Source organism: Hemibagrus wyckioides, linkage group LG17 (genome assembly GCF_019097595.1).
Source record: "Hemibagrus wyckioides isolate EC202008001 linkage group LG17, SWU_Hwy_1.0, whole genome shotgun sequence".
NCBI classification, from domain to species: Eukaryota; Metazoa; Chordata; class Actinopteri; order Siluriformes; family Bagridae; genus Hemibagrus; species Hemibagrus wyckioides.
The window spans coordinates 9,938,246-9,948,041 of record NC_080726.1 but is presented as its reverse complement, the minus strand read 5'-3'; the positions used below and the strand labels follow the sequence as shown (position 1 = coordinate 9,948,041).

At 40.4% G+C, this 9,796-nt stretch overlaps 1 protein-coding gene across 2 annotated transcripts; it reads right to left on the bottom strand.

The window, feature by feature from the left end:
* Nucleotide 1: 1 nt before the first annotated feature.
* si:dkey-118k5.3 (NLR family CARD domain-containing protein 3) lies at nucleotides 2–6,722 on the bottom strand. 2 transcript variants are annotated; one of them, XM_058413159.1, is made up of 8 exons: nucleotides 6,249–6,722; nucleotides 4,160–6,127; nucleotides 2,584–3,006; nucleotides 2,379–2,465; nucleotides 2,183–2,266; nucleotides 1,955–2,038; nucleotides 1,584–1,667; nucleotides 2–1,423 (listed from the first exon to the last, which is right to left on the bottom strand). In XM_058413159.1, exons 2-8 carry the CDS (start codon nucleotides 6,016–6,018, stop codon nucleotides 1,330–1,332), a joined length of 2,715 nt encoding a protein of 904 aa, XP_058269142.1. In that variant the 5' UTR covers nucleotides 6,019–6,127; nucleotides 6,249–6,722; the 3' UTR covers nucleotides 2–1,329. The 2 variants fall into 2 exon arrangements, with proteins under 2 accessions (XP_058269142.1, XP_058269143.1); XM_058413160.1 differs by having other exon boundaries at nucleotides 6,412–6,722.
* Nucleotides 6,723–9,796: the final 3,074 nt, after the last annotated feature.

Here is a 9,796-nt window from a genome sequence, read left to right as displayed (position 1 = left end):
CAAACATTAAATAAATAATTGCATTAGAGTTTTACTGTAACAGGCAAAATGTAACCATTGTAAACACTTTAAAAAAGAAAATTAAAACCTGAACTGTTTGTTCTTTTGCTTTGCTCCGACATGTCTGACCGAGTGTGCGTGGAAAGGAAGCATGTTCCCTAATCGGCCATTCTGTCCTTCTGACCTTAATATTGGAATGACACGTTTTCACATTTTTATTTTTTCCTTTCCTTGCATTCAACATATGCAACCATACAGACTTGGACAAGGACCTAAAAACCACCCAAGTGTTGTAACAATAATGAAGAAAAAAAAAAAAACCCACATAATTGTGAAAGTAGAAGTCACATGTCAAACGAAACAAGGCGTTTCTGCAGGCTGACACTTCAGATATTTGGTCTGGTTAGTGCAATCATACTGTGTTTCAACACCAGATAGGAATTATTGCAAGAATTTGAATTATTATAAGAATTTGAATGATCACCTGCGATAGACTGACATCCCATCCAGAGTGTATTACCATCACATGGCCAGAGTTCCTGGGAGAGGCTCTGGATCCATGACTGACCAAGATAAGGCACTTCCTTAAGATGAATGAATGATCCGACTTGGACGAAAAGCTATGAATAATTAAGGTTTGGTCTAGCGGACTTGGCTATTGTGAAATTCAATAAAATTATTCCTACTTTTTTATGGAAACTAATTATTTATAAGTAAACATCCATGATAGTGTAACACAATAACTGATAAAAACTCTCACTCTTTAGTTTTCAGTTAAGCTTTGAAATTTCCTGAGTGATTTGTAAGACTTTCTACTAGGTCAAAGCTCAACTGCTGATGAGTGGGAAAGATTAATTGGTCAGCAAAATCCAGATTTCATCTTGTTCACAGAGGAGCACAATACAAATGGTAAACAACAGAGTTCATAGTACCTACTGACCATGTGGTATAAAAGGCACAGTGTATAGACTGCACCACTGGTCAAGTGGTGTTCATCAACAAGTTCATCAACATCATCACTGCACCAAGTTGCATGTCTTGTATCAGTGAACGGTTCCAGAAACAAAAGGTGCAGGTTCCAGTCACACGTCAGCCTTTCCAATACGTGGAAATCAACACTATCCAATACATATTAACTGTGCAGTCCCTTCCACAAGGTACAACATCCCTATACAATGCATCCAGCATCTTTATAACCCATGTCCATGCAGATTCAGACCATAACGGGTGTAACACAATCCTAGTCCAGAGAAAACTAGACGTATCCTGAGTTATATTACCTTTTACCAATAACATGTCTTTAATCTATAATAACTTGTTAACTGGGGATCAGAAGCAGACCTTAATGTCAATGCTGGGTCTGTTCTTTGAAAATTCCTTCAGCTGCCGAACGCCTTCCTTGGACATTTTGTTGTCAAACAACCTGAAAGGGAAAACAATGCATTATGAATGAACTCATTCACTCTGTAGAACACATCTGGGCAGCAGTTTGGTTAGAGTTTGTTATTGTTATTATTATTATTATTATTATTATTATTATCATCATCATCATTTTATAGGATATAGTGAAATGATTCAGTTACCAGAGGAACTCTAAGGTGGTGTTTTCCATAAGGGCTTCCTTGAGGAGTTCTGCCCCTTTGTCTGTCACAAAATTGTCCCTAAGTCTGGAAAGTATACAAATATATAAACAGACAGACAGACAGACAGACAGACAGACAGACAGACAGACAGACAGACAGACAGACAGACAGACAGATAGATAGATAGATAGATAGATAGATAGATAGATAGATAGATAGATAGATAGATAGATAGATAGATAGATAGATAGATAGATAGATTGTTACACAGATCCTTAATTAACATTAATTATTTATAGCCTTCTAAAATGTTTCCAAAACTGAACTAACAGCATCAATGTTTTCAGGATAATCATGAATATATTTCTTACCTGATATCTTTCAGAGTATGATTAGTCTTCAATAATTCAGCAAGAGAGGCAGCTCCAATGTCACCAATATTATTAATTGCCATCCTGCCCAAATATAACACAAAGTCAATATCATAAAAGGACAACTCATCACTGTGTTTCATAAACATTTCATCTGAAGGATGCATATTAATGTCAATTTAAATCTACACACACTGAACCAGTGAAAACTGAAATGTTCTCCTTCACCTGAGGTCATACACTGTGTGGTTCTTTTTAAGTCCCTCTGCTAGGATCCTGACTCCCTCACAGCCCAGACCTGTCGATACCACCCTAATACACACACACACACACACACACACACACACACACGGACACAACCACTGTGTCACAGTGAACTAAGTATGTTCTTAGAAATCACACTTCATTACAAATCCTAACTTACCACAGTCGCTCAATATGACAGTCAGGGCTCTGGAGAGCAAGAGACAACACTTCTGCTCCCTCTGGTCCCAGAGGATTCTGTGCAAGCCTTTGGGAATTTAATTAATATGAATAACAATGAATAAAGCAAGTTCATTAGGCCATAGTAGTTCCTCAGCACATCATTGTTATTTACTCGATCATCAAAATATGATCCATGAAGCTACCTGAGGGTGGAGAAGAGGGGAAGCACAGGCAGGAGTCTGCGTAGTCCATTAGCATTGAGCCCTTGTGCTTCCAAACTGAGCGTCTGCAGATCAGGACTCAGCTGCAGCAGAAAAGCTAGCTCACTCCAGTCCCTGTTAGCTAAGTTACAGTGACCCATACCTTCCTGAGAGAGCAACTTTAGCCAGGCCTGCAGTCGCTGCGGCAGCCCAGGGTCCTGAGCTTCGTAAAGGCAGTGGCACACATTCAGCTGTCTCTCAGGACTTAGAGTAGGGCTGTGGAGCTGTGAGTGGAGCAACTGCAGCACAAATGGTGGAGAAGCATGAGGCAAGGGCACACACGAGGCCAAATAAGACCTTGGCTCATCACAGAAAAGGCCATTCAAGATGAAGCGGGTCTTGGGGACTAGCAAGCCAGATACAAATCTGTATAAAGAGGGACAAAATTATGACAAGGGCAGTGTTATTATAAATATCAGCTAAATAACATTGGATAAAAGCAGTGGGAAAAAATGGCAAGTGTCATAAACACTTTGTTTCTGCTAGATATTTATTCTGATATAAAGAATATCACCCCTAAACCTGCACAGATATATAGAGGTACATAAGGAGTTTCTTCCTCTCTCGCACTGGCATTCAGGATTTTCAGGACAGGGACATACGTGGCTTTAAAAGGATTACTGAAGGGAGGGGCTGAATTTGCTTAAATTTTGGGTATCAAAACAGCTCCAACCTGCTCCAAACAGCTTTACATCATTTACTACTGAGCAGTTGCCGAAACATTCAAGTCATCCTAAATGAAACCTTTATATTGCAAATAAGCCTATATATATATCTCCTAATTTTGCCATTACACCACACCCTGTTTCATTCATATTCTTACAGGTGGCTACTCCCAGGATTTTCTGAATTAAAGTGAGGAAATCCTAGCAGACTGGTAGTCTACAGTGTACATAATAATAGTCCAATTCATGCCAAAATAATAATTAATGAGTGATCTATGAGGCTCTGTTTGATTTCAGCCTGCATCAGTAAAATGTATGTGCATTATTACAGAAAGAAATGTTACCCTCTGTAATCATTAAATAAAAAACAGCACAGGTTTCATCTATAACTGTTTTTTCCATTATTCCTATTTACACTATTCCTGATTTACACGTTTCACTGACACCAATTTTCCTCAACTAGCAATTTACCTCATCATCTTTTTACAGGGTAATTATTCCTTTTCTTCCAGTCATTAATATGATACAACTTTAACAAAATGTTCATTCCATTTGTGCGAAATAACTAATCTATCTAATCTTGACAAATTGCAGGATCTCATGTCGATTATACAATCTGAAGCCTACACATTAAAGTTCACATTACTTTTATAGAAACTCTTCTTGGGTCCTGCAAAAGATTTCCAAATAAATTTGTTTGTATCTGGCTTAATAAATGAGGCTCAAAGTTAGATTGTTAATGGGAGTTTGAGAAAACAGTTTAAAATTACATATATATTAATGAGGTAATATTACAATAGTAATAGACTTGCAGAAAAAAAAGCAATAGGATGAAGATGTACTGAGAACTACACCTGCAGAACAGATCCAGGTGTCCAGACTGATGGCGTTCTCCCCAGTGGAGAGCTTTTTTAATACGTCTACGCAAGAGCTGTTGTGGTCGACGTAGTTTACTGATAACAGACATTAAGTGCGAGTGCATTGCTGGAGCAAGCAGGCCCATGTTCGACTTAAGTCCTGTGAATGGGTCCGAACCTGACAATGACTCCAGAACATAAAAAAGTGCAGCTAGGAACTCCTGGAGGCTGGTATGAATAAACTGAAAGTGCTTCTCATATGTTAGAGAAGATCTGTCCACTTTAAGGATTTCCACTAATAAGGCACGCAAGAGCTCATTGCAGTCTAGAGAGAAAGAAGCCAGGTCTGAGGAGTCGAAAACAAACCGCCTCTCCAGCAGGCCCTTGAAGGCCAGGGCTCCCAAACATCTAAGCTTTGCTTTTGTCTCCTTTAGGACACGAGGGGCATCCTGAAGCCTGTTGAGATGCATGCCCTCTACACACCCACCTACATGGAAGAGCAGTATGCTTTTAAAAAAGCAGCAGTAGATCTCAGTGATTGTGACTGGCCTGGAGCCAATGACATGGCTGTTGTTAATCGCTGTATTAGGCTCAGATGAGGCGTGACACTGATCATCTCCTTCTTCTTTAGGTGTTTGTGACTCACCCCTCTGCGGTACAGAGTCAGAAAAGAGGCAGGAAGTGCCATTGTGCAAGGCAGTAGACACAATCCAGCAGAAGGCAGGGATGTGACACATGAGCTGTAGGGGTTTGTGAGAAGATACAAATGCCCACACTGTAGCAGAGATCTTGGAGCTTTTCTCAAAGTACTGGCGTTGTTGGTCTGGGGAGAACCCTAACACGCTGTAGAAATTGTTTACCAGCAGCTGTGGGACTTTTGCGACAGCGTGAGGACGAGAAGTGAGGAGAATAGCTATATCTGGCAAGAGGATCCTTTTTATTAGATTCACTACCATGGCACCTACCGAGAGCTCCCGCTCAGGGTCTGAACATTTAGGAGTGTGTTCAAAGTCCAAGGGGAAACAGAATTCATCGAGACCATCCAGAATAAGCAGAAGCTGGCTTTGGTTGGAAGTCATTAATTCTGGCAAAATAGGTTTCAGATGACTGTAATGATCAGACAGCAACACCTGGAGGCTCAGGGGTTCAGTAATCAGGCCAAGTTCACGAAAAGGCAGAGGCAAGATGATCTTTAGTGTGTCTGCATCTACAGCCCATTCCTGAACTAACCGTTTAATCACTGTGGTTTTGCCACTACCTGCCACCCCACACAACAAGGCCACACCATTTCCGGAGTCAGAGAGCAGGCTCTGATAGATGCCTTTAAAAGAACAAGTCTCCCCATGTCCTCTTGCTTCGGCTCTCCCTGCCCTAAAGGCGTCCCCGACAACCGACGTCTCATGCTGGAAATGAACTGGCACTTGGCGTCCTGCAATCTTCGAAAATGTAATGTCCGTGAACCAGTCTGCCTTGGGAAGTCCGGACGTCAATCCGAGATAATTCCCTGGAGTGTGTTGCCTGGCTAAGATATCTTTGTGTCTTTGGAGATGGTCAGTCGCAGGATTTTTCACGCTCAGGTTTGTGGTTCTGGTGATATTAGACGCTTCAAATTTGGACAAGAGGAACAGAAAAGCTTGGCACGGCTCCTCTCCTCGTTGCTGCAGGACATCCAGGAGTGCCCTCATACAGTCCCGTTCACCTAAGAGTCCACCACCTTTGATAAAACTCAGATCCTCTTCTGTCACAGCCTCCATTTCCAGGAGGTTATCCAGGAGAGGGTTCAAGTGCTTGCTCCAGTTCTCCACCAGCTCCACACGGCGTTTTTGTATCTGCACACTGCATGATTCAACAGCCATCAGGTTTGATAGAAAGGAAATTAGACTGTAAACTCTTCACTTTCTCTTTAATGCTGTCGATGAAAAGCCACTGTTCCTCTTAGAAGTTGGTTACTTTGGGGGTAAAGAGCTGTTGAAAGGCAAAAGCATGAACATGTCAGCTAAATCAAATGATGAAATCACTTAGAGGACTACGTAAAAATGCGATACTTTGGCTATAATATAACGGATAAAGATTAAATGGATCAAACCTCAGGCGGATTTCGATCGACTTTATCCATATGGACACTTTAATTCCAATGCAAAATAAATAAATGCGCTGGAGTAGATAAACTACGTTAACACTTAAAACCGAAACTAGTGGGTTTTCCCCCACGTTCAAGCGCATTAACACTCACACCTAGGCGCTCTCACCTAAAATGACCTCCACGATTATGGTGCAAGTAAATCACGATAAATAAAAACTTGTATCTTGTACACGTGCATAGTTACAGTCAAAATGTACAAGTTGGGTTTGTATTCACGAAGGTCAGCTAAAGTGTAGTAGTGGTATTTGGTCCCCGCCCTTAAAATTATGAAGAGGCGGTCTGGTACATAATTTCATTTCCATGATTCATTTATACAAGTAGACCGATCAGGCATAACATTAGTGAATAAGACTGATTATCTCCTCATCATGGCACCTGTTAGTGGGTGTGATATATTAGGCAGCAAGTAAACATTTTGTCCTCAAATTCGATGTGTTTGAAGGAGGAAGTGTAAGGATTTCAGCGAGTTTGCCAAGGGCGAGAATTGTAGATGGTTAGATGACTGGATCTCCAAAACTGCAGCTCTTGTGGGGTGTTCCTGGTCTGCAGTGGTCAGTATCTATCAAAAGTATCTTTTAAGTCCTGTAAGTCCTCTAATTATCCTTTAAATCAGGACTTAAAGGATCTGCTGCTAACATCTTGGTGCCAGATACCACCATGCCTCAATGGTTCAGGGCTGTTTTGGCAATAAAAGGAGGACCAGCACAATACTAGGCAGGTGGTCATAATGCTATGCCCGATCAGTGTACCTTGACATGCAAAAACAACAGTGGAAATCATAAACACACATACACACACACCCAAATAGAAAAGTCTTATAGTAAATAAAGTAATCAACATACCTTTATAAATACATGTGAGACATGCACTACCCTATGGATGAAATTCTCTTACATTTTTCAAGAGCTTTAATTAATGTTAATATCAAACATCAGAAATAAAAAAAAACATGACTTAGCCATGACATCGATGTTAGTGGCAGATGGTCTGGTCACACAAAAATCTCTAGTTTACACAGAATGGTGTGGAGAAAGAAAAAACAACCACAAAAATAAAATAAGCAAGAATTCTGTATATGGAAACGCCTTCTTGATGAGATATTAAAAATCACCAGATTGTATAGAACTGCCAGGAAGAATATAGTAACTTATATAATTATTGTTTACAAGCATGATGAGCTGAAAAAGCATCTCAGGTTGCATAAAACATTGAGCTTAAGGTGGATAGGCTACAATAGCAGAAGTCCACACGATTTGTTCTGTGATCTGAGATGTTTTTCTGCTCACCATAGTTTTAATGAGAGTTTATTTCAATTACTGTAGACTTTCTGTTAGCTACTTTTGATCTGTCCTCTCTCACCAGCAAGGTGTTTCGACTTTATTTATTTATTTATTTATTTGTTTGCTTGTTTGTTTGTCTATATTTAACATTCTTCTTCTTCCTCTTTTTATTGTTATTATTATTATTATTATTATTATTATTATTATTATTATTATTATTATTACTACACATTTTGTGCAATATTTTTGTATAAACTGTGTAAATATATATTTGTAACATTGTCAAAGCAATTCAAAAATATATTAAGAGTACAAAAGTTGCCATCCCTCATGGTTTTAACATAAAAAAAAGATGAAAAACAAACCTCTAGTTTACAGGCGTTAAACTGGAGTGTATACACGAATAATGTCCCACACAGCCCAGCATACAAAGGGACTCCCGCTGCACCACAGACAGTAGCATGACCACTTGCATGGCTTCACAACTGCATGCAACAACATACACCATTCAGTCTGAGCCAGTGGTGCCGAGATACATGACAGTTAAAAATTACAAGCAAAGTAGCCATTTTTAGCCGTAATTACATTATTTTAAACTTAGACGCTTTGATTGTGTAACCTGGGTAGCTACACTGTCTCAGACATCTGACTTAGTGTTCATCCATCCATCTTCTATACCCACTTTATTCCTAATTAGGGTCACGGGGGTCTGCTGGAGCCTATCCCAGTGCACAAAGGGCAAAAGGCAGGGGTACACCCTGGACAGGTCACCAGTCCATCGCAGGGCCACATATAGACAGACAACTACACACACACAACTATGGGCAATTTAGAATTACCAAGCAACCTGATGTACATGTTTTTGGACTGTGGAAGGAAACCAGAGTAAACCCACACAGGCACGGGGAGAACATGCAAACTCCACACAGAAAGGCCCTGCCTGTTCATCAAACCCAGGACCTTCTTGCTGTGAGGCAACAGTGCTAACCACTAAGCCACCATGCTGCCCAGTCAGTGTTCAGATTACAGTTAATCAGATATTATTTTACTTTTGGGGAAGGGTTATGGCTTCACAACGAACATCCTATTTCATTTCTCATTTTCTATTATAAAAAAAATATCCACCAAATTATCATTGTTCTCTTTTTCTTTTGGAAGGCAATTAATACCCCAATGTAAGGGAAGTTACAGAAGCAGGCGACATCAAGTTCCACTCCGGACAGCTGAAAACAGGAATTTATCAAAAGCACAGATTTATCCAAACTGGACAGCTATAGATTATTAAATAAATAAAAATCTCTCTCAACTGTCTGCTTTCAGTGTGTATTTACAGTTTGATGTAAAACCCCTCCAAATAACACTAAAAGTCTTTAGTCTTATCAGTTCAACTCCTACACTATATTGCTAAATGTTTAGGGACACCCCTCCAAATCATTGAATTCAGGTGTTGTTTTTCAGGGGTTGGACTCTGCCCCTTAGTTCCACTGAAAGGAACTCTTAATGCTTCAGCATACCAAGACATTTTGGACAATTTCATGCTCCCAACTTTGTGGGAACAGTTTGGGGATGGCTCCTTCATGACTGCACATCAGCACACAAAGCAAAGCTCCATAAAGACATGGATGAGTGAGTTTGGTGTGGAGGAACTTGACTGGCCTGCACAGAGTCCTGACCTCAACCCGATGGAACACCTTTGGGATGAATTAGAGTGGAGACTGCGAGCCAGGCCAAAACTCGGACGTCTGCCTTTACATGCACATGAATGTAATATGGAGTTGGCCCACCCTTTTGCAGCTATAACAGCTTCAACTCTTCTGGGAAGGATTTCCATGAGGTTTAGGAGTGTTTGTGGGAATTTTTGACCATTCCTCTAGAAGCGCATTTGTGAGGTCAGGAACTGATGTTGGATGAAAAGGCCTGGCTCACAGTCTCCGCTCTCATTCATCCATGTCTTTATGGACCTTGCTTTGAGCACTGGTGTGCAGTCATCCCCAAACTGTTCCCACAAAGTTGGGAGCATGAAATTGTCCAAAGAAATATCTTGGTATGCTGAAGCATTAAGAGTTCCTTTCACTGGAACTAAGGGGCCGAGCCCAACCCCTGAATTCAATGATTTGGAGGGGTGTCCCAAAACTTTTGACAATATAGTGTATATACTGTCATAGACAGCTACAATAACTTTGTCAGTGAGCAAATATTTATGGGCTAGAC

Coding starts and splice junctions, on each gene's coding strand:
- si:dkey-118k5.3 (XM_058413159.1), bottom strand. CDS start 6,018: ATGGCTGTTGAATCATGCAGTGTGCAGATACAAAAACGCCGTGTGGAG. Junction 3,007..4,159: donor CACCTGGATCTGTTCTGCAG/GTGTAGTTCTCA, acceptor CTCTTTATACAG/ATTTGTATCTGGCTTGCTAG. Junction 2,039..2,182: donor CACACAGTGTATGACCTCAG/GTGAAGGAGAAC, acceptor ATATTTGGGCAG/GATGGCAATTAATAATATTG.